This window comes from Peromyscus maniculatus, chromosome 9, assembly GCF_049852395.1.
Source record: "Peromyscus maniculatus bairdii isolate BWxNUB_F1_BW_parent chromosome 9, HU_Pman_BW_mat_3.1, whole genome shotgun sequence".
In the NCBI taxonomy this organism is placed as follows: Eukaryota; Metazoa; Chordata; class Mammalia; order Rodentia; family Cricetidae; genus Peromyscus; species Peromyscus maniculatus.
In genome coordinates, this window is record NC_134860.1 from 5,208,085 (window position 1) to 5,230,920 (window position 22,836).

The window sequence follows — 22,836 nt, forward strand, 5'->3', positions numbered from 1 at the left end:
GGTCCTGTAGGTGGGGCCGTGTACACAGCCAAGGCACAGCAGGACTTACTGAAAACTTTTAATGACCTTGGCCCTTCTAACAGGGTCTAGTAATCCAGGGCACAGATGAGGGCCACACCACGCTTTATCCAGTGTCGCTGAGGCTGGTCGGTGGGGATCTCCACAGCAATGACGTAGTTGGTTGAGTGGCCTGTGGTTGATAATGTTCCTGAAGCAGGCAAGAAAGAGGGACGGTTAGGTTATACCTACCCTGTCACCACTGGAGAAGGGCTGGATTAGGGGCAGACTTGAGTTGGGAATAGAAGGGACCAAGGCCCAAGAGGCTCCATGGTGACTTGATGTGATCAAGGCTCCGGCCTGCCTAGAGTGATGGCCCTGAGGATGAAGTGCTACTCCCCGTCTCCTTCCCTGTGGAGCCCAGCACTGACTTGTGCCTGGTTTGGGCCTCAATTCTTCCTCTGAGCCCCTGGTGGAAGATGCAGCCTGTAGGCTCCTAGGATACACAGTAGATTACTAAGGAGGCAGGCAAGCAGGCAGAGAATTAAGGCCCTAAATAAACATGGACTTGCAGTGGCCTCTGGACTGGCCCAAACCTCTGTCAGCTCTCCTGAGCAGCTAACCTGTATCCATGTAAACTGACTTCCACCTGTAGTGTGGATTGCCTGCCTTGGTGTGATTTGCCTTACCAGCACGGGTCAGAGTCTTGTAGATGGGGCACAGGTAGAAGTCCTGGTTTTCAGTCTTTCGATTGGCTACCGGCAAGAGCCAGATAACAGCCATCTCTGTATACAGCTCTTTGGGCCGTGACTCGGCCAGCTGGAAATCCAACGGGTCCCAGCGAGCACCTTCCAGGAACAGTCCATGGATATAGCACCCTATTTCGGGCCTTTCCTCAATTTCTGATGGTGTCCTGGACATCACCTGTGTCGGGCACATGGGCACCCACATTGGAAGCAAGTTAAGATTTGCATCAGGAGGCACCAGTTCCCTCCTGAAAGCTGCTGCCTGCCCATCACCTATCTGCCATTTCAATCTGTGGCCTGTAGTCTGCCCTGCCCCTCTGAAAAGCTCTGGGTCTTTTCACCTATTCAGGATTGCTCCAACTTTTAGGGAATTATGGCCACAATGCACCCCTCCCCCGACCTGTGTTCAGACCTTGAAGTCAAAAGTGATAGTGTCGATGGAGATGATGAACTTTCGAGCGAAGTTCTGCAGAGTGCCCGTTAGGAAAGCCTGAGGGAAGAAGAAGCCGCTGATCCAGAAGACAGGTGGAATGCCATCTTTGATCCAGCACTCCACAAAGTCCAGGCGCTGCAGCAGGTCCATGATCCATGAAGCCAGGGGCTTGAGGGATGGGTAGGCCTTGGAGTTCCAGAGTTCGGGCACGGTGTTGTTGTACAGGCTGGTGGACATCAGCTCCAGCTCTAAGGACATTACCACTAGCCCCTTGAGTGCCTTGAGCATGTCACTCAGTGTCTGTGTGATCACCACTAGGAGCTTGTTGTACCTGTGGGGGCAGTGGCAAGGTATTAGTGGGCTAGGGATCTGTGGCAGTACCTATGCCCTTCCTCTGGGACCATAGACATGACAGACAAGCTAACTGCAGAACTGGGTGAGGCATTCTGGGCACAATCCCAGCTCTGGCCCTTAGTAACTATGTGATTTTAGACAGTCAACCTTCTTGGGGCCTCTGTTTATTCCTTTATAAAATGGGAATAAGCAGCTGAATTAGAAGACAGATGTTTAGTACTGAGCAGGACAGCTGTGCATAGCACCTGTTGTCATTTCTCTATCGCACAGTGGCCCCTGGCTGGGTTGGCAAAAGTGTGGCAAGAAATTACCTAATGACCTCTTGTACCAGCACTGTGTTCATTGACTCCTCATACAGCACAGGGTATTTGTTTATCACTTCTTGCAAGTCAACAGGCTCAGGGATCTGGAGCAGAATGTCCTGAGCCACATCTTCTACTAACTGTAGGGACAAAAAGATGGGAGGAGGCTGGCTACCCCTAGCCATGGCAGGATTTTACTTCAAGAGTTCTGTTCACAGGTGCAGGCAGGATGGGGCAGCCTGGCCTTGCCCAGGCCTTGCCCCTCTCCCTCTACCCACCTCCTCCCGGCTCTGGCCGCCCACAGAGGATGACTTGGGCTGCAGCTGGAGAATGGCACTGAATAAGGCGAAAGTCTCATTCTGGGCAAAGGTGATGTTGGCATTGTCATGCAGACCGAAGATCTCAGGCATATCATTGAGCGGGAGGCTCTTGATGTAGGAGAGATAGCCCTAGGAAGCAAGAAGGCAGAAATTGAAGGCCTTGGCTTGCTCTCCAGCCTTCCGAGTCAAGGCCGCCCTTCCCGGTCTCTGTGACGCTGCAGATGGTGGCTGTTGCTTTCCTCTCAGCCATTTGCTGCCACCCCTCTCCTCGTCTCTCTCCAGCTGCTCAAACCTAACATGCTCCCTCTTGCCACAGGTACTGGCACTCGTCCAACCTAGCCTCAGTTCAGGACTCTTCCTCCATTCAGAGAGTGTCCCTACCCGCACATGTAGTACCAGAACACTGAGTGATACTTGGAATGGGTGAGGCAGGGTTCACCTCCCCCCACAGAAGCTGGCCTCCACGGGATGTGACTGACTGTTCCTTGCTGTAGGATGGGATTTTCATTAGAAAGGTGTTCTGGAGGGCAGGGCTGTACCTACTTTCTACTGTCATCTGCATCAAGGTTCCATGGGACTCCAGGACCCCCTCTGGCGCCCTCTGTGGACTCACATTGAGGTCATAGGTGGGTGGGATCTGGTGATAGATGCCAGAGTCGCTGTAGCTGTGCTCAGAAGAGAGCACAGCAGGGTTGTAGAAATCTTCTAGGATGTTCATGACACAGCGGCGGTCCCAGTCATCAGTGACACGACCACCATAGTTGATCTCTCCAGCTGTGTACTTGAGAACCTATGTGGTAGGTGAGTAAAGGTCCCTATTATAGGTGCCCAAGTCAGTGGCCCCCAGCCTGCCTCCTGCCTACCTTGTAGGGGATGTCATCATATTCATCTAGGAACATCTTGAGCTGGCTGATGCAGATGCGCAGGTCTCCATCTGTGAACTCATAGGGGATGTTGAAGCCCAGGGGCCCAAACTTACGGCGTTCAAGTGCATTCCCGTGGAACAAGCACAGAGAGAGCAGCAGGGACTTGAACTCCACTACCTGCAGGACAGAAAGGGATAGGATCATAAGAGGAAGGGATGGGATAGGTAGGTGGGAACTTAGAATGTACCTCACTTAAAACATTAAAAATTATTTTTAACTATGTGTATGAGTATGTGGCTATGTGCACGAGTGCTGTTGCTCAGAGGCCAGAGGTATGAGATCCTCATGAAGCTGGAGTCCCAGGTCACTGTAAACTGCCTGATGTGGATGCTGGGAATTGAACTAAGTTCTCTGGAAGAGAAACCAGTGGTCTTAACCACTGAGCCATCTTCTCTCCAGCTGGAGCCTCACCTTTTGACAGGAGTGGAGGAAGTCATCACTGAGGCTGTTGTAGGACTTCAGCAGGTTGGCTTTGACGCCACGTGGTGGTTCAATAGTCATTTTGGAGCCATTCTGCAGGATGGACACTGGGAACTTGTTGCTGGGGAGGCTGGTGAGCCACAGGCGGAAGTCCCGATGTACCTGGTGGCCACAGCGCCTCATGAGCACAAAGACATGGGCTTAGGCTCCTTCTTATCCAGAAACGCACACTCACCCTCTGACTTACTCCTTCCCTGAGCTGGTTAGGATCTACGGCTATGTGGACAAGGACAACTGGCTAAGAACAGAGCTTGGCAAATCCTAGGGTCACCAGTCTGTGCTGGGTAGCCTTAGGGAGGTCACCAACCTCCTGAGACTCAGCAGTTTGGAGGGCCAATAATCTAGTTAATAATCCAGAATAGCCAGGTGGTGGTGGCCCACGCCTTTAATCCCGGCACTTGGGAGGCAGAGGCAGGGGGATCTCTGAGTTTGAGGCCAGCCTGGGCTACAGAGTGAGTTTCAGGACAGACAGCCAAGGCTGTTACACAGAGGAACCCTGTCTTGAAAAACAAACAAACAAACAAACAAACAACAACAGACCAGAATAATGTAGTTGCATTGTGGTACATAGGCTGTGTATCTGGGTTTGGACTGCAAGCTTTGTGGGACTATTTCTTTTAAGCACCCTCAGTCCTTGGTGGGTGGTTTAATTACTCCTTCCACTGAGAAGGACCCAATGGCAGGCAGCATGGCACACCTTGTCAGGATTGATGTGCTCGATGAGACGCTCCAGGGCTGGCATCCAGCTCGGTGCCAAGTGGCAGTTCTGAAAGAAGACCCACTTGCCCCTCTCTATGGAGCTGCGCATCATGGCTTCTGCCCGAGGGCCCTGGAGGACGGGAACATTGAGTGGGGACAGCTGCTCACCCTCCCCAGCCTCCTCCTCCCTTCCCTGCCTCACCCTTACCTGGCCCTGGCCCAGGGAGATGGCAGAGAGCTTCTTGGAGAACTTCATTTCTTCTGCAAACTTGTAGAGGTCAGCGGCAGGGTCCGTGCCGGGCGACAGTACGAATATGAGCGGTGTTGTGGAGTTGGACTCTTTGAACACCACAGACAGGTTGGCTGTCTGGAAGGACGGGGGCAGATGCTGAGACCAGATGGGGCTGATGAGAGACAGGGTTCAGGGCAAGGGCAAGGGCTCCTGAGGTTCCTGGAGCAGTTCCAGAAGGGCCTTCTAGGTCCTAGACTGTCCCCGTTCAAGAGTTCTAGCCTGGACAGGGCTGAAAGGTAGTCCTCAAGGCAGCCATGTCCTGGAGACCCAGGACACCAGCTCTGCCTGGAGACCAGCACTTGCCTGGGGCTCAATGAAACGGGGTTCCAGGTGGTTGGCCACAAAGTCCTGCATGGCATTAGTAACCTTGTCCCCACGCAGGCAACGGAGAACAAGCAGTTTCTGGAACTCATCCAGGTATGTGTTCCACATGCCAGGCAAGAGTTCCCTGCAACAAAGCCCACATCTCCCTGAGAGCCAGTCCATGGGAAACCACTGGCCCAGGGACTTTGCCAGAAGGGGTGGGGTTTCCCAAGAGAACAGGGCTAGAAGCACAGGGAGGCTTGGCCATAGATGCAGGGCAGTGCTAGGTAATCTTTCAGAGAAGGCCTCTGGGCAAGCCTGTTCCTGGGGTCTTCTCTTGTGTTCCTAGTAGCAGAGTCTGGGATTCAGCTCACCGGTGAGGCTCTGTGCTGTCAAAGATGACCTGGAATTCTGAGAGGTGCTTCACGAAGCCAGATGGGAACAGGGTAAAGGCCGGCAGGTTTGAAAGTGCTAAGATGTCTCGCCAGGCTCGGTCCGATAGCCAGTCTGGTGCAGGGTTTTCAGTCATGGTTTGGATGGAGCCTCCAGACAGGAGGTAGCGCCACTCAGCCTAGCAGAGTACAGGTCAAGTTGGTGCCTACACCCTGTGGACAGCTCCTTTGTGTCTCTAGGTACCTCACCCGAGAAACTGGGCTACTCTAAGTGTCTACTCTTTTTTGTTGTTTGTTTGTTTTATGAGACAGGGTTTCTCTGTGTAGCTTTGCGCCTTTCCTGGATCTGGCTCTGTAGATCAGGCTGGCCTCGAACTCACAAAGATCCGCCTGGCTCTGCCTCCCGAGTGCTGGGATTAAAGGCGTGCGCCACCACCGCCCGGCCAAGTGTCTACTCTTCTGCCCTTTCTTGGACATGAGGTCCATGGAAGCTCCTGACTAAACTAGTATGGGAGGCTCAGGGCAGTTTGTCTCTGGGGACATTCTCTGCTCAGCAACACATTTAAGGCCCTTAGAAGACCTGTGTTCATAGCATCATTTAGGCCATATAACCCAGAGATCCCTGGTGTGTTCAAGCAAGGACTTGTGCTTCCAAAGACCTCTGTCCCCTTTAATTGTGCTATGCCCCTATTCCTGGCTTTCCCATAATACCTATGCTGTGCTCTCAGGCCCACAATGGGGTGACCCCCAGACAGACAGCCCCTGAGCCGTCTGCCTGCTTCTGCACCTGGTTGATCTTGCCCTCATTCATCATAATACGGACGCAGAGCAGGAAGGCGAACATCAGTTTGTGCTTCTCGAAGAGGCTGCGGCAGACATTGCTGTAGAGGCTGTAGGTTAGGTAGCGGTTGATGTTGCTGATGCGCTTCTTCAGGTTGTCTACAGGGTAGGAGAAAGTGGTGGCAGAGCATGGGGAAATGGAAGAGATAATCTCCGGGTCTAGCCCAGCCCCAAAAGACTCCCAGCAGCTACCAGGGTAGTCTGTGCATCTCCCTGGACAGCTAGTGTTTCCAGGAAAGCGGCTCTAAGTAGGGTAGGGGTGGGAGGTGATGTCTTCTTCGGCATCATGAGTGTATGATGTAAGAATGGACAGAGACGAGGGCTCCTAGGTGTGCTCCACCATAGAAATGTGCCCATAAGCGTTTCATCCATTTCCGAGTGGGCCTGTTGTGCCAGTGTGCCAGAGCTACCTGCCCTCTCTGAGTTGGCAATGCCTGAGAGGAAGATGTTGAGGAACCACTCGAGGGAGTACTGGTACATGGGGTCCACATTAGCCAGGTCTGACACACAGAAGAAGAGGATCTGGGTGCGGACAGCCACAGGGATGTACTCCATGCGTGTGAGGTCAATGTCCTTCTCTGTCTGCTCTGCAATCCTGACCTTAGCCTGGAGAGAGGGGCAAAGGCAAGGTGTTAGGTTCAGGGGGGCTGCAGTGAGCAGCAGGTGAAGGTAGATTGAAGCAGGGCTGGGGGGGGGGGCAAGTGTGTGTGTGGGGTCAGGTGGGTGGGAAGGCAGTTCCCAACCTGGATCTCGGCAGCCTTCATCTTGGAAGCCTCTAGCACCTTGATGAGTTCCATGTCATCTACAGGGTTACCCTCGGAGGAACTGAGACGGTACAGTATCTGGTCTTCAATGTCCTTTAGCTCTTGGCGCATCTTGGCATTACTGACAATCAGCTGGTTCTTGGCTTCTTCTAGATCAGGTCGTTCCTCGGCCACTACCTGGCCCAGTAGCTGGTCCTCTAGGCCACTGCCGGGGTGGAAGACCACGCTTATAACACCTGGGGAACTCCAGGGATCAGCGTTAGCCCACACTCGGCTATCAAGAGCCCAGCACCACCACCACTGTCAGCCTCAGTCTGTGGGACTGGTGCAGGGCTATCAGTGAGTCCTTGGATAGCAGGGGTCAGCCAGCTAGATCCTGAGTTCTTCTTTGGCAAAGGGGGCTATGAATGATCAAGTAAGAGAAGGCTTCCGAGTGTCTGTTTCCCCTCCCACTGCTTGCAGCTACTCAAATGGAGGCTTTGGTATGTAGCAGGCCAGTGTGTGTGTGTGTGTGTGTGTGTGTGTGTGTGTGTGTGTGTGTGTGTAAGGGGAATGAGGAATACTGTTAGGTGGAAATGAAGAGGGACCAGTGGAGGGTCTGGAAAACCTTGGGATGCCAGAGTACCTGGGAGGAAGCTGATGGGGCTGCTAAGCAGGAAAGACGGACCTCTTGAGCCCTGCAGCTCAGGGATGGCCAAGAGCTGGCCAAGGGACAGCCGACGCTTGCGTTCTCTTGGGTGGAGGCTTACCTGGGTGACAAGGTAAAGTTGATGAGCGTGAGCTTGGTGGAAATCTCTGGCGTGTAGTGAGGGTTGGGCAGCTTGGTGGTGATGTACATCCTGAAGTCCTCATGGTAGGGGATCACTGTGTCCCCCAGCTTCAGCACCGTATTCCCCTGCTGCTTGTAAGTCTGTGGTGGGCAGGGTGGGCGGGCACCGCGGGTGGCGTGAGCACGGCTCCCTGGGCAGACCCCTCGTCCTTGGCTCCCCCTCCCTCCCTCGACAGGCCTACCTGCTTTAGCAGCACAGGCTCTAGAGCGGGGTCCAGCTCCTCACCCACGTTCTCTAGAAGGCACGGCTTGCCGAAGCGGATGGCGTTCTCCATGCTGCGCAGGAAGTCGCGGTCATTCAGCTTGAACACATCCAGCCCATTGTCTTTCTCCTGCAGGGGACGGAGGTGGGGGTGATGGGGGCTTAGAGCCGGCCCGAGGCTCCGTCGCTTCCCTGGCAGTGGCTGGGCCTGCCCGAGGAGGCAGCCTTAGGGGGTCTGCTCACCATGTTCTTGATCCACTTGTTAGCCTGACTCTGAGGGTCAATGAAGTGGGTCCAGCGCTGGGAGAACTGATTGATGACCCCATTCTCCACTGACAGAGTGTCATTGGGGAGGCCGGCGATCTGTGGGCAGCAGGCGCCATGCTGAGTCAGGGTTCTCATCTGAGCACAGCTGGCAGGGACACTAGCTACTCTCACCTCCGCTCTGGATGTGGACTTCTCTTTGTTGTGTGCTTTGGATGGGGAACATGGGGGATGGAGGTGGCAGTGTGGGTAAGGTCCTGTCTCCAGGACTCTCTTTGGCTCCTCCTTTGCTGGGCCTTTCTGTCCACGGGCCCTCTACATACTTGCTTAGTGACATCACCTCCATGGTACCCTGTCCCATTGGCCCTTCTTGCACTTGCCCATGCTTGGCCTCTCTCTTTGCCTTTTGGGCCTAGCTCAGACATGACTTTTTTTTTTTTTTTTTTTTAGAAACCTCTACCATAGCCAGGCAGTGGTGGCGCACACCTTTAATTCCAGCACTCGGGACCCAGAGGCAGGCGGATCTCTGTGAGATGGAGGCCGGGCTGGTCACAGAGGAAGTTCCAGGATGGCCAGAACCAACCTCACCCCCAAACACCCCCCACCAAAAAAAAAAAAGAAAAAAAAAAGAAAAGAAAAGAAAGAAAACAAACAAACAAAACAAACAAACAACTCTCCCTACAGCTGCTAGCACCTGTATCACACCTGGCCTGGTTCTTTCCTCTTTTTCTCTCACCACCCTCTTCTTGCTGTACCTAGGAGGGCTGGGAGGAGGCGTCCACGAGTTGGGCTTGGGAAAGGGGAGTGGGAAGGAGGCAGGAGGCTCTAGGCCCCGCCGGAAGCACACCCTGCCATCTCCTGATAGTTACCTGCCAGGAACGGATCTTCACCGGGTTTCCCAGCGTTGCAATCAGCGTGGGCTTGGAGGTGTGCGGGACATGGTGAATCGTGAGCTGCTTGACCCACTGGTCATAGAGTGTGGTGCGGTACTGGCCCTGGAGAGACATCAAAGTTACGGCCACCATACCAGACCCACAGTGTCCTCACCTCAAACCACAACACTGCTCGGTAAAGGTGTGCAGAAGTCAGAGCTCAGATGTAGAGCTAGACATTACAGACACTCCAGACCTGCTTGGATCCACATGCCATGGACCCTTGTCTAGGAAAGCTGTCATGCCTGCAATGTCTTCCCAAAAGATGGTTCTGAGGATTAATGGGACACACAATGAAGCATTAGAGCAGTGTCTGGCACATGTGCGAGCCTTTTCATGCTCTCAAGGGGGGCTCTTCTGACTTGTGTGCACAGCTATGGACCTGCTCAGCATCTGCATGCTACGTGAGGGAGGGAAGGAGAGGTACTTCCATGGTACAGAGGTAAGGCCTCAAAGGAGGGTCCCTTTGTGGCATGAATCTGATCAGGGGTAGAGTGGGGGGCTCTTTACCGTGAAGGGGCCCAGGTAGGCCACAAAGCCAGCAGCCACCAGCACATCACCAGAGATGTTGTCAAGCATGTTCTCCAGGTTCTCCACAGTCTCCTGCCAGCGAACCTTTTCATCTGATAGTCCATTGATGAGCTGTAAAAGCAGTCTTGTGGGGTGGACTCTGGGAGGCTGGGCTGAGGCCTGGGGCTGGCTCCGCCCACTGTGGCCCTGTCCATCCGTTGCTAAGAAGGGGATGGGGAGAGCCAACCCATAATTGTCCTACATCACCTAGTCCTTTTCTTCCTGGTGGGCCTGCCTGTGGGCTCTGTGGGAGAGGGGCATGTACCTTGTCAGCTCGGCCCAGGCGCTGCTCACACTGCTCACACTTCATTTCCAGCTCTTCCTTCTTGGCAACACACTCTCGGTACTTGGCCTGCATGGTGGCGATGCCGTCTTCCACTTCACGCAGGTGCTGCTTTGCCTCTTCTAGGATCCTCTGTGTCACTTCCAGGTCATCCTGGGCTTCCCGTAAGGCTTGCTGCAGGCGGAAAGAGGGCCTGCTCGTAGCCAGTGCCTGAGTACTGGTAGTGGCCCCCCACTAGCTCTGAATGGTCCTCACCCGTTTGGGCTCCACGGCCTTGGCCACAAAGTGGTACTTGTGCATGGCGCGCACCCACTGGCAGATCGACGTGCAGGCCTTGGACACCTTGGCAATGGCGGCTGGCTGGAACTCCTCGTTGTCAATATACGGCTGGATGGCTTTGATAACTGCCTCCCCAATGTTGTCCTGGGGTGGAAATCATGGCTCTCAGGACACTGCTTCCTCACATCTCAGGTGCCGGAGAGCCTCCCACGCCCATGCTCTGTTCCGCCTTTGTTGGTGATGGGCCTGGGAACTGAGCTGCTGCAGGCTCTCAGAGGTCAGAGCTAAGGGCGTCAGAGCTCAGGCTGTGAGCCCTCCTGGATTGGGTGCCTCTCCGAGAAGGGTGTCTCTGGGCCTGCAGATCTCTCGTTTCTCATCTAATGGAACAGGACGAAGGCTAAGGAAGCCCTGAGGGGATCCAGTTGCTGTGATACTGTGATGGCAGGGAGTAGCCCATGTAGGCCAGGCAACTGGCATTCAGTGAACTTCTGGACCGGAGAGGGGTTCGCTGAAGGGGTTGTGGGCTCTAGGATGACCTAACCATAGCGCAGCCCAAGAGAGCAGATACCCATGAACACTGAAAATCCCAACTGGATAGATGTACAGAGGACCTAGAGACAGCCAGAGGGAGCTGAAGCTCAGGGAAGGAGATAATACAGAACAGGAGGTGAACCTCTTGACTAGAACCAGGCCATGGAGCCTTGGAGTGACTGTGGCTGACATCCTGTAGGCACAGGAACCTGCCCTGGTCCCAGTTTCCTCACTAGACATCTGTTGGGGGTGGGGGGAGGCTGTCACCCCACCTGACAGCTTCTTGGGGTGGGGGTGGGGGCATGGCTCTATGTCCCGTGGTCCCAGGTGCCTCTATGTCCGCCCGGGGCATGTGTGCTGCAGCTGGTGGGGTGGGACAGGCAGAGGTAGACCAGAGGTCACACACAACACCTGCAGACACTGGTGGGTCAGGTACGTCTCTAGTTCCACCCTGCTGTGCCCTACCCACTGGCTCACCCATACGCTTTGCATAGGCACCTTGTCAAACTTGAAGAGGCTTTCAAGGAAGCGGCCTGGGTCCTGCAGCAGCCCTTTGCCTGGCTCCCAGTAGTCATCCACTTTGGAGCCTGGCTTCTCTCCGGGTACCTTCTTGGGCTTGATGCCCTTCATGATGCAGACGGCTTCTATGACCAGCTTCACTCCCGGGGGTGGGCGCTGCATGGCGCGCACCTACGGGCCACGCCAAGAGGTGTAGGTGGGGAAGGGTCCTACCCTTGGGCAAGGTGGGTCCCACCAACCAAGCCATTACTGCCATAGGTCCTTAGAGCCGTGGGACTTGCGGGGGCGGCCCGAGGAAAGTGGAACAAGAAGCTAGCATCTGGCCCTCACTCCACCCTCACTTATCGGTACACAGTCACCGAAAGGTGTGCAGAGGGTGGGCTTGGGGACACCATCAGGACCTAAGCGGACACCAGAAAGGGACAGGACAGTGAGTGTGGGCAGGTGTCTGGCTGCCCACCTCTGTCACGTCATTCTTGTTGAGATTCCGAAGGCTGGCCAGGGCTGCATCCAGAGCCGGCAGTGCCTCATCCAGATCCTTCTGAGCATCATCAGCAATAGCTTGGGCCTTGCTGGCCTTCTCATTGGCCTTAATCTCCTCTGCTTGCACTGATTTCCGGGTTTCCTCAGCTATGGCCGTGTCCACCTGGGGATGGGAGGCAGTTAGTGGCCAGTGGCAAGGAGAGGAACATCATCCTCCCCTCTCTGAGGGCTGAGATGTCCACCTCCCCTCTCTGAGGGCTGAGATGTCCACCTTCCCCTCTTAGTTGCAACAGGTTGTAGAGACCTGGGGAGGTCAGGAGTTCCTTCCATATTACAGAATAGCGCTTAGGAGTCTCTAGGTTTGGGCCTTCCAGCCCTCTAGGCCCACATGGCCATCCGTACATGATGCAGAGATGCACCTCCCCGTTTCTTCAGAGAGCATCCTGTAATACCCTGACTCTGTAGAGCAGGACACTTGGATGCTGGCAGAAAGCTGTCATGCTAATAATGGTGGCGTGTGCTGGGAGGACTGGGCCCTTAACTGTAAATCCCGATTCTGTGCAGAATCTGCCTGTGGTGGTCCTGCCACTCAGTCTGAGTTGTGATCATCAGAACTGCCAGGCCTGTTTGGATTCATCTGCCTTGCTCTCTGTAGGACCGCTGCCTGGGGAATGCCTGGCTTAAAGTGTTAACAGTTCTGCCTAAGTACCTGTCAAGTAAATGGACAACTGTGACCGAGGAAAACTAAGCACACCAAGGCTGAAGGACTTGTGAGGGCCAGGGGCTAGCCATTTGATGTTTTGAGATGTTTAGATCCTCAGACGGGATCAGAGAGGAGGTGGGCATCCCAACCTTGATCTGCTCCATAGTGAGCAAGGTGTCCTTGGCAGCCTCTTCCAGCAGGGGGCGCATAATCTCCAGCTCTTCCTGCATCTTGGCCACATCCTCAGAGGTACGCAAGAGCTGAGTTAGGGGAGGGTGGGGAAAGCAAACAAAACCAAACCACAGGTCTTAAGGGGCCCAGAGAGAGGCCACGTCTGTAGGGGTCTGAGGAGTTGGCCCTGCTGGATCGCGGCCGCTGTCATTCATGGCCCCCAGGTTGCTTGGTGGTCACTAGAGGAGGATACCTCACTCCCTGAGAAGCTATTTTTTTTTAAATAATTCATTTAACTTTATTTTATGTGCATTGGTGTGAGGGTGTCAGATGCCAAGGAACTAGAGTTACAGACAATTGTGAGCTGCCATGTGGGTGCCGGGAATTGAACCTGGGTCCTCTGGAAGAGCAGCGAACGCTCTTAACCTCTGAGCCATCTCTCCAGCCCTGAGAAGCTATTTTTGCCCTTCCCCTTCAGTGTTAATTTCTATTCTTTCACTGAGAAGGAAGTCACCCTTTGCGGCACTTTGGGCTCTAGTCTGAAATGCTGGGTCCCCTTGGCATCAAAGGCTGCTAAGGCCCGGCAGCCGGAACCACTGGGAGCCAGCCATGATCTTGAAGGGCCTTTCTCAGGCTTACCTTGTCAAGGCCACTCTTCATGCGGTTTTTGGCGGTCTTCAGTTCCATCTTCTTCTGCGCAATGAGGATAGAGAAAATATTGAGCAGCTCCAAATAGCTCTTGGGAGTCACGTAGTTGTGGCGGGCCAGCTCGGCCAGGTACTCGATACATTTAGCGGCCACAGACTGGTGGATATGTACGCAGACCTGAATCTGTGGAAGGAGAGACCGTGGGTGCTTGTGGGCGCTTCAGCAAGGACCCACGCCAGGGACCCACAAAGCCGCTGCGTCTCGGTCCTGAGGAAAGGGCTGTAGCAGAACTTCTACACCTCATGTTCACTGCTTCCTAAGATCCTCACAACCTCCCGGGCAAGGCAATCCTTTCTGCAGATGAAAAGCCCAAGACCCATGTTAGTCGAGAACAGTCGAGGTGTCCCTTCGGAGGCTGGGTCTGAGACAGGGAAATGCTGGGTTCATCTTAGCTCTCCGAGACTGAAGCAGACAACTCTGGCTTAGCCTGTCTGTGGTCTCTAAAGAGGGGTCAGGGGGCTCTTGGAAGAAAGAGGCATGCTAGCCATTTGTAGAACACTAGGTCACCATATGATTCGTGGCCTCATTTCACAGGCGGGAAAAATGAGGCATGGACAGGTAATGCCATCTCACCAAAGTTTTACCTCAGTGACCTTAAGCCTCTACCTAAAGTGAGACATTCCTCCCCAAGAGCCTGCTTCTCACCAAGATACCTACCAGCCCTTGAATTACTTCCTGGGAAGATTCCAGTTCTGGGATCTCGTTCAGGAACATGGTGGCCACGGATTGCAGCGCCTCTGCCGGCCACTCGTTAAACCAGTCAATGGTACAGCAGTTGACCAGGGAGGGGAACTGCCTCAGGCGAGCTCGGAAGATCTCTCCAATGGGACTGAGGGAGAAGGAGCCACGTGAGGCCTATGGACACTGACGTACGTACGTATGTATGTACGTACGTCGTTGACAGACCAGCCTAGAAGTTTGGTCTGAATGGCATGGTGGCCAGGCCTGGGGCCACCTTTCATGAGGCCCCTGTGTGGCCTGGTGATAACTGTGTGTACCTCATGCACAGCACCATGTGGATGTTGTTGCGCACACGTCCAGTGTAGGCAGCCATGAGGTTGGCTTTGGTTGGCTGCAGACCCTGTTCCTGGATGTAGGGCCTCATGGTGTTGACAATCTGATCTTGCTCATCGGCACTGTAGAGGTTGGGGATGTCACCTGAGTTCAGGACGTTGTTAATATCCTCTAGGAAAGACTCATTTTTGATCTGGAGAAGGACAAGGGGTAGGAGCTAAGCCTTTACAGAAGCCCCTGCGTACCACATTCCATGAACAGTCTTCCTGGACCTTTGTAACAGCTCCATATATAGACCTAGGCTGACGTCACTCAAGTGGTCACATAAGTCCTGGACTTGTACTCAGATCTTCCCCATTGTGGAAACTCTGAATACAACCTATGGGCTGTGGCAGGCCCCTGGGTCCTGGGTGGGGTTGTGGCATCTTCCTGATCCCCTTCCAGCTTTCCTCTAGGCCTTATTTTACTACAGAAAGAAACCATGGCAACTGACAGAGGCATCCAGCCTGTGTTAGAAGGAAACCTCACTTTCTTGACTGTACGAAGGGGCTGGACAGTCTAGGAGGGGAGGGACTTGTCTAGAGTTGGGGCGTGATCTTGGAGCCTCGGGTCCCCCGACACAGCCTGCACTGCCAGCCAGGTGGAAGTGCTGCACTGTTTGTCTTGTGAGCTCTCTACTCAGAGACCTGGAAAGAGGCATTATGCCCCCCCAAAACTGGAGCTGTGGGTCCCCTGTACCTCAGGAACCAACGTGTGGTCCTTGAGGTAGGAAGCCATTGGCCTGTGAGTGGTGTGCTGTAGTACCAAGGTGCTTCTTTATGCTTGGAGCATAGATAGTGACCTCTGCCTCCCCTGGGCCCCAAGACACTCGGTTTGCTTCCTCTCTTGACCAATCCAATCATAATCCCACCTGGTGCTGGTGTGTAGGGAGTTGGGCATAGAGGACTGACCACTTACAGGACCCCACTTGGGGACACTCGGTTCGGCCCACCCCGAGCCCTGCCCGCCCACCGCCGTGGCGGTTGCACCTGGGTGTCTGAGAACAGGAAGGTGATGGGTAGGTTCTGCAGGCCAGCCTTGAGCAGGACCTTCTTGACGTCCTCACGCCACTCGGACATGCCATAGTTCTTGGACAGCTCGATCTGGAAGCACTCATACTCAGCCCTGGAGGCAGGAGTTTGGGTCAAGGTGGGCCCGAGGCCTGAGGCCAGGCACTGATGGATGATGGGTGCTCATACCCCAGCTAGACACCTGGTTACCTGCTCCTATCCAGGATGGACTTACAGGTTCGCTCAGGTCCTGCACCCATTCTCTTATTTCCTGACCATTGCCTAATATACCTATAGCCTAGAATCCTGTCCCTTCCGTCCCCAACCTCCATGCTCTGATTCTGATAGCAGGCCCATGGATACCCCTCCCCTAGGCATCCTTCTGGGATGCTTGCCTCCAACCTCCCTCCCATAGCAGCAAAGGGTACTGTTGCTGCCTCTTCTTGGGGTCCAGGCCCCATTTGCAGTTCTTCCAGAAGCTCGCGTGCTGAGTAGGTTTATGTTGGGGGCTGCACCATTGATTCTGCCATGGTGGAAAAGCATCTATCTGTTCTAGCCAGTCTGCCGCATGCCACCCACTGCCCATCGTGATCCCTTACATGTGGGAGGCAAGCCGAGTGAGGGAGCTACGGCCACTGCCACCCACACCCAACAGGAGTGCATTGCCCAGGGCCTGGCGCAGAGTCCGGCTGATGCGGCAGATATGACTCATGGCATCCACGAAGAGGACCAGCTTCAGCTTGGCTGTGTTGATCTGGTTGTAGTCCTCCATGTACTCCTCAATCACCTGCATCATCTGGGAACAAGGAGGCGGTGGGGAATGGCAGGTTCTCCTCCATGGAAGGGTCTCCCAACCCCCTACTCCTCTCTGTTCAGACCCAGAAATGGGAGTGATTGAGCACTCTGTAACTCGGCCAGTGGCAGATCTCCTCCTGAGGGCTAGAACTCAATCTTGTGCCTTGCATATCTTCAGGTGCTGACCAGCTGGCTCAGGTTGTCACTTGACGTGCTGAGAGAACCCTATGCGGATGCCAAGTCTTTGTGCTCTGGGTCTCATTGCGGACATTCTAGGATACATTGTCTCAATGCGCTTCATGAGGAATCTGTAACTCCCTCTCTTCATAAAGTCCCCAACAAATGCTTTGGCCCATCACCTAGTGCTGCTTTCTTTGGATTCTAGTCAATTCTGCCTCGGAAGTGTTTGGGGAGCCCCTGTAGGAACCTCTCGCCACTGTTTTTTGTCAGCTCTGGCTGTAGATAGGGTCGATGGTTGGAACATTGGAGTGATGAGTGCCAGGCTCTCTTTGACACAGAGCTGACCCTTCCCACGGCTAGTTCTGGAAGGAATGCTGGCTTCCCGAAGTCAGGTCTGCCTGGCTATGAGCACACCAGTCTGAAGCAACCCTGGGGGGCCACCTGGGCAGCAGGAGAGGATGCGTATAGGGGAAACCCGCAGGTATTCCGCTACAGCCTCACAGCTTGGAGGTCCTGGTGAAAACCTCAACCAAGTCTCCCAAGGTCCTAACTGAGTTATGGCACCCAAACCCTCTGCCTCTCTGTGAGTGAGAACGGTAGCATCTCAAATGGACATGGTATGTCACAGTTTGCAGATTTGTTCCAGATGAACTCTAGGCTTGTTCTTACAGATGGGCTGCCTAGATAAACCCATAGGAAGGGGGGAATGGGGACCCAGAGAAGCCAAAAGCTTATTTGACTGTCTAGTCCAGTACAGTGATTCATTACTGGTGATAGGAGAGGGCCTGGGGTCTTTCACTCATCCTGTGTAGACTTTTGGACTCTCTAGGCACTGCACTTGGTGCACAGAGTAGAGCATCAACTCACCTTATTCTCACTGGTAATGAGCTCATAGGACTTCACATCTGAGCCTGGAGACATGAAGTCCCCATAAAGAATGGGCTGGAAGGGGCAGACTTTGATGAAGGCCACCCCCAGTTCCTCCATCTGGGTCTCGAGGAGCTGGTCAAACCAGGTGCGGTCTTCATCATTCACCAGTCGGTCACGGAACACACGGCAGTTCTCATGGTACCACAGTCGCAGCAGCTGCACCTTGTCCTGTTGAGTGCCCAGGGTCAATGCCTGCCTTGGTCCCGGGCCCTGGGTCATCATTTGAAGTCTCCCGGGGGGGGGGGTGCGGGGGGAGATGGAGGGTAGGAACATGCTTCCTGGGACTAGTCTCCTTCCTTTGACTCAAAGCCAGAGCCACACGCATAAGCTGTTGGGAGATGTGCCTGTGGCGAACTAGAGACCAAGCCGACTGCAGAATACTGCTTGGGCCTCCTTATTCCTAGCTCCCAGTGCCCACTCGGCACCCAGCACTAGTAGCTGGTCATGGGTATCCTAAAGACACCACTTCCCTTTATGGAAACCTCCAAACTCCAAACCTGGGAAAGACGCCTCATTCTCCCGATCCCTTCCCAACACCCCACATCTAAGTGCTCAGTAAGCCCCGCCAATCTCCTTCTCTGGGTCTGGACCCACTGCCTGCTGTTCCAGCTTCCATGCCCTTCCCTCGGGGTAACCGGGCACACGAAGGAAGTTCTGGACGTTTCTCTTAACACGTTGACTATGGGATTGGCAAAGCCAGAACCAACTTCTGTCTTATCCCCCACCTTCCCGGGGCCAGCACACTTCGGTTCTTTAGCCAGTGGCTCCCCGTGGCTCCCCGTTTGAGCTCTATGGGGGACCCACAGCCCTGAGCTCCCAGGCTCCTGTGCATCCCATTGCCCACTCCTCACAGCGGCACATGTTTAGCTCTCAAAGGCACCTTGCTCACCTCTACCCACGACTTCTCACACGTAAGACCTCCACTAGAAATTATCCTGCCTCCTTGCCTTCTCCTGGCTTGTTCTTTGTATGGCCTCACCATGGTCACAATTTGGGACATGAGTCTGACTAACAAGATAGGCTTAGCTGTGCTAAGTAAGGTCTGGCTCTGCCGGGCCTGACCCTTTATTTCCCAGTTTCCTCAGGGCCTAGTTAGACTAGGGCTGCGGACTATTTAGGCAGAAAGGCCGAAAATTGGGAGAGGTCTGGGGAGGATGGCAAGCGCGACCTGGGCATGGGGGAGGGGCCTGGCGATCCTCACCTCCACTTTGGATGGCTCGGCCATGAGCATACCCTGGAAGACCTTGGAGAGGTCCCTCAGATTGAAGGTGTAGTGGGACTTGGCTGGAGTGGGCAGCAGCTGGGAGGTGATGGTCGCGTATATCCTGATGGTAGCTTCCACGAGGGGCTCCGTCAAGTGCACGATGTTGGGGGCCCCAGCTGTGGGGGACAGGAGAGTGGGCGGGGCCACACTGACGGGAGTGCCCCAGTGCAGCAGGTTCTACAGGTCCTAACGGGGCTCCCATGATTCCCCAGCGCCCGTTCCCTGGCCTTAGGCTTGGATGCTCCTTGTGCTTCAGCCCTTTCTGAGATGTTTCCTGCTTTGCACAGCCCTACCTTAGACTGGAGATCTCTTGTTCTGTGAGCCCCAAATTTACGCCCACATTTCTGATAACTGCCCGTGCATTAGGGCACTGAGAGGTAGTCACAGAATTGTGGGTACCAGTGGGCTCAGTACTGGCCCTTCCTGCCTTGCCTTAATGAGTCTATGAAAGACCTGAACATGGCAGTGCTGAGCGACGTATGGGCAAGGGTCACTTAGTCTACACAGGCTTCAGGAGTGCTTGATGGTGGGTCGAGGGTGACCTGGGTCTCAGGCCCAGCACTGGGGCCTCACCACCCTCTGTGGAGTTGCAGAAGTTCCGTCTTGTGTTTCATCACTACCATACCCACGTGCTTGTTCTACGAAAAATACCCCTGACTCCACCTGGAACTAAACTCCGAGAGTGCAAACTTGGGGTGCAGGAAGAACTCGGAAGTGGCAGAAGGAAAGGGTCAGGAGAAAAAACGTATTCTCAGTGTTGAACACAGAGGTTGATCCAGACAGACACCTCTCACCCTTAACAAGCTTTGTCTCGGAAATGGATTGACAGAGAGACAGCAACCAGGTGAAAAATGCTACACGGAGACCTGCAGCAAAATCAAGGCTTGGGGAACCTCAAAGTTAGGTTTTGAAGTGATTACAGAGATGCTGTGGGGTATCATGCTGAGAAGGGAGACAGTCAAGCTGAGACCAAGAAGAGAGATTGCAAGCATGTACACTGCTGGAGAAAAGGTGTCCTGGGCAGAGGGGCCAGCAAGAACACCACCCAGGAGACGGGAAGTAAAGGACCAACGAGGAGAGGCCAAGTGGGAGACAGATGAGGGATGCGAAGCATGGTCAGTGTTTCCTGGCACGGTTGTGACTTGGACTATTGCTTGGCCAAGACAGTTGAGAAGAAGGACATCATATCCTTTTATTTTTGGATTTGTATATTTTTGAGACAGGAACTTGCTCAGGCTAGTCTTAAACTGGTGGGCTGCGTGATCCTTCTACATTAGCCTCCTAAGCAGCTGGGACTATGGACAGGCACCAGCACACCCATCTTACATCAATGTTTTTTTCTCTTTCTCTTTTTGAGACAGGGTTTCTCTGTAACAGCCCTAGTCATCCTGGAACTCACTCTGTAGACCAGGCTGACCTCAGACTCACAGAGATCCACCTGCCTCTGCCACCTGAGTGCTGGGATCAAAAGCACACACCACCACTGCCTGGCTTGATCTAGTGTTTAAACAGGCCCCTCTAGCTGCAAAAGGAGGACGGAGCATTGGTAAGTGAACACAGAGCGAGCAGACCAGGGAAGGGGCTGGCCCGGTGATTGGGTCAATGAGGACAGGGTGGTGAGTTGATTCAGGACAGACTCTGCAGGGACAGCCAAGAGATTTTCTGACAGTTGTCATGTGGTTTGAGAGGAAGAGGATGATGGGGAAATTCTTGTCAGGAGCATCCAGAAGGATGGAGCTGTCACCACCAAAGGTGGAGGGCCTGAGAAGGGGACTGACGGGGCATCTGGGAGTTTGGATTTGGACAGGCTCAGTCTGAGATACACAGTTGACATCTGAGAAATGTGGAATTAGATGTTTAGGGGAGAAATCTGAGCTGAGGGTGTGAACTTGGATGCTGATGACATAATGATGACTTTACTTTTGAGCCAGGATGAGACCGTCTGAGGACAGCGTATTTAAGAGGGGAAAGGGGTTGGAGGTCAAAGTCTAGTCAGTCCAAGATGGGGTGCCTAGTTTGTGTTTGAAGTGCCTCCCTGCAAAAGCTTGTGGTTTGAAGGCTTGGGTCTCCGGCTGGTAGAGCCAATCCTTTGGAGATGATTGGATCACGAGCACACTCACTTCATCAACAGGCTAATGGACTGATGAATGCTTACTGAATGGGATTCATAATGAATATGCGAAGGATGCAGGTTGGGCTGGAGGAAGAAGATTGCTTGGGCAGCATCTTTGGAGAGTATACATCGGTGCTTAGCTGGCTTTTGGGAAATTGTTCCCCGTGCGGGATTACCTTGCCCAGCCTTTATGGGGGAGGCGGGGGGGGGGGGGGAGGGGGGAAGAGCTCGGTCCTATCTCAACTAGATGTGCCACGCTATGTTCAAGACCATGGGAGGCCTGTCTATGGTGATATTTTATTTGTACTGAAATGTAATTTTAATTTTATGTTAATAAATAAAGTTGCCCTGGGGTCAGAGCTATTAGAGCCATAGCAAGAGCATGGTGGTTAGAAGAGCTAGGTAGATTTCTGTGTGTTCAGGGATACAGCCAGTATTGGAGACATACGCCTTTAAGACCTGGAGGGTGGTACTTACAGGCAGTGATGAGGCAGTCATGTGGTTGGGTTTACAACCAATGAGAAGGCAGAACAGAAAGACTATTTAAACACAGACAAACAGGAAGTAGCTCTCTCTCGGGGAAGTTAGGAGCACTGCAGGTGGTAAGATTTTATCTCTGAGCTCTGACCTCTCGGCTTTCTTTTACATTGGCTCTGTATTTCTTATTTTAATAAGACGATTGGTTACATCTACATCTGGCGCCCAACGTGACAAGAATCCATTAAAAACTGCTTGGGGCCGGCTCCCTAGCCCGAGCAGCCGGCTCCCTAGCCCCTGCCCAAGGTCTGCTTGGCCTCAGGCCGGACTGTGAGCTGCTTGCTTAAAGCCAGTGCTACAAACAGCTCAGGCCTGCCCTGCTAAACAGGGCCCCTGCCTGTAAAGCCAAGCCTTGACTTGGCTCAAGAGGGAACAAGTGGCTGGCTTTAAGCTTTAGCCGGCTACCCCTTCGCTTTCACTTTCACTTTCACTTTCGCTTTTGCTTTCTCTCTGTCTCTCTGTTTCTGTCTCTCTCTCTCTCTCTCTCTCTCTCTCTCTCTCTCTCTCTCTCTGGATTCACACCTAGGACACTAGGTGGCTCTTTTGAAATTCGCTCGGATTTCTACTGTTCTACGCAGATTTGGTAAGTCATAAAGGAAACTATTTAAACGACAAAATTTTTCCACATTTAAAAAAAAATGGGTTTTCTGTGTACATTGGAAGAAAATTGGGTTTTTGAAATTTTAGGCAGTCTGACAATGGAACAACTATATGAGAAGATTAATGTTGATCGAATTATGCAGTTTATCACCATGCTTATTCTCATTTTACTATTTAAAAAGATAGTCGATTTAAGTGCCAGGATAACAGCTTTAGAAAAACCTGTTAATTTTAACAGTGAAGTTGGTTCAAGTTTGGATCATAAGGTTACAGAAAGAAAGCCTGTTTTCACACAGTCACCCTTAATTTATCCTGTAACCGTACAGCAGATGCCTGATCAAATGGCTACACAAAATATCTGGGCTCCAATTGAACTGATGGATTTTAAAAGGTTTAAGGAGGCAATAGTATCTTATGGCATGCATTCCCCATATGTAAAGCAAATGTTAAACTCTTGGTTAACATATAATAGGATTATACCACAGGACTGGCGGGACCTTGCACAAGCTGTTCTGGAACCCAGCCAGAGACTTCAATTTCTAACGTGGTTTAAGGAGGAAGCTAGAAACGTAGAAACACAATGGAGGGATAAAGGAATACAAGTTTGTCAGGATCAGCTTATTGGAGAAGGCCAATATGCTTCAATACAAACACAATGTTTATATGATGTCCAAACCCTAATTTTATGTCGAATGGCAGCCTTGAATGCATGGGACAGAGTTGAGGAACCAGGAAAAAAACCTGAGTCATTCACAAAGGTGATGCAAGGCCCAAAAGAATCTTTCACAGATTTTTTAGAAAGACTGGCTTCAGCAGTAAACAGAATGGTCTCAGGATCAGAAGCTAGTAAGGCAATAATTGAAGCTTTGGCATTTGAGAATGCGAATGCAGCATGCAAAAGAATAATCAGGCCGTTAAGGGCAAGATCTGCACCTTTGGAAGATTGGATTAGAGAAACAATTAATGTTGAGGCTGATGAGCATGATGATACGTGGGTAGGAGAAGTAATTTCAAAAGGTTTGAGGAGTGTTA

General features: G+C 53.1%; 1 protein-coding gene across 1 annotated transcript in view; it reads right to left on the reverse strand.

Moving 5' to 3' along the window:
- Positions 1–45: 45 nt before the first annotated feature.
- Dnah1 (dynein axonemal heavy chain 1) overlaps positions 46–22,836 on the reverse strand; it is a 71,079-nt gene continuing 48,288 nt past the window's right edge. The window contains exons 48-79 of the mRNA XM_042284560.2: positions 18,492–18,670; positions 17,228–17,458; positions 15,985–16,181; positions 15,365–15,500; positions 14,321–14,529; positions 13,980–14,151; positions 13,254–13,445; positions 12,593–12,703; positions 11,718–11,903; positions 11,237–11,428; positions 10,184–10,351; positions 9,911–10,102; positions 9,586–9,717; positions 9,013–9,138; positions 8,123–8,242; positions 7,860–8,009; positions 7,598–7,758; positions 6,828–7,053; positions 6,495–6,690; positions 6,032–6,183; positions 5,227–5,423; positions 4,853–4,997; positions 4,466–4,624; positions 4,256–4,387; positions 3,490–3,660; positions 3,016–3,195; positions 2,766–2,942; positions 2,111–2,281; positions 1,842–1,972; positions 1,156–1,507; positions 687–921; positions 46–208 (exon numbers count right to left, since the gene is read on the reverse strand). Of these exons, the coding sequence (XP_042140494.1) occupies positions 87–208; positions 687–921; positions 1,156–1,507; positions 1,842–1,972; positions 2,111–2,281; positions 2,766–2,942; positions 3,016–3,195; positions 3,490–3,660; positions 4,256–4,387; positions 4,466–4,624; positions 4,853–4,997; positions 5,227–5,423; positions 6,032–6,183; positions 6,495–6,690; positions 6,828–7,053; positions 7,598–7,758; positions 7,860–8,009; positions 8,123–8,242; positions 9,013–9,138; positions 9,586–9,717; positions 9,911–10,102; positions 10,184–10,351; positions 11,237–11,428; positions 11,718–11,903; positions 12,593–12,703; positions 13,254–13,445; positions 13,980–14,151; positions 14,321–14,529; positions 15,365–15,500; positions 15,985–16,181; positions 17,228–17,458; positions 18,492–18,670 (5,600 nt within the window). The 3' untranslated portion in view covers positions 46–86. The remainder of the gene's footprint in view (positions 209–686; positions 922–1,155; positions 1,508–1,841; positions 1,973–2,110; positions 2,282–2,765; positions 2,943–3,015; positions 3,196–3,489; positions 3,661–4,255; positions 4,388–4,465; positions 4,625–4,852; positions 4,998–5,226; positions 5,424–6,031; positions 6,184–6,494; positions 6,691–6,827; positions 7,054–7,597; positions 7,759–7,859; positions 8,010–8,122; positions 8,243–9,012; positions 9,139–9,585; positions 9,718–9,910; positions 10,103–10,183; positions 10,352–11,236; positions 11,429–11,717; positions 11,904–12,592; positions 12,704–13,253; positions 13,446–13,979; positions 14,152–14,320; positions 14,530–15,364; positions 15,501–15,984; positions 16,182–17,227; positions 17,459–18,491; positions 18,671–22,836) is intronic.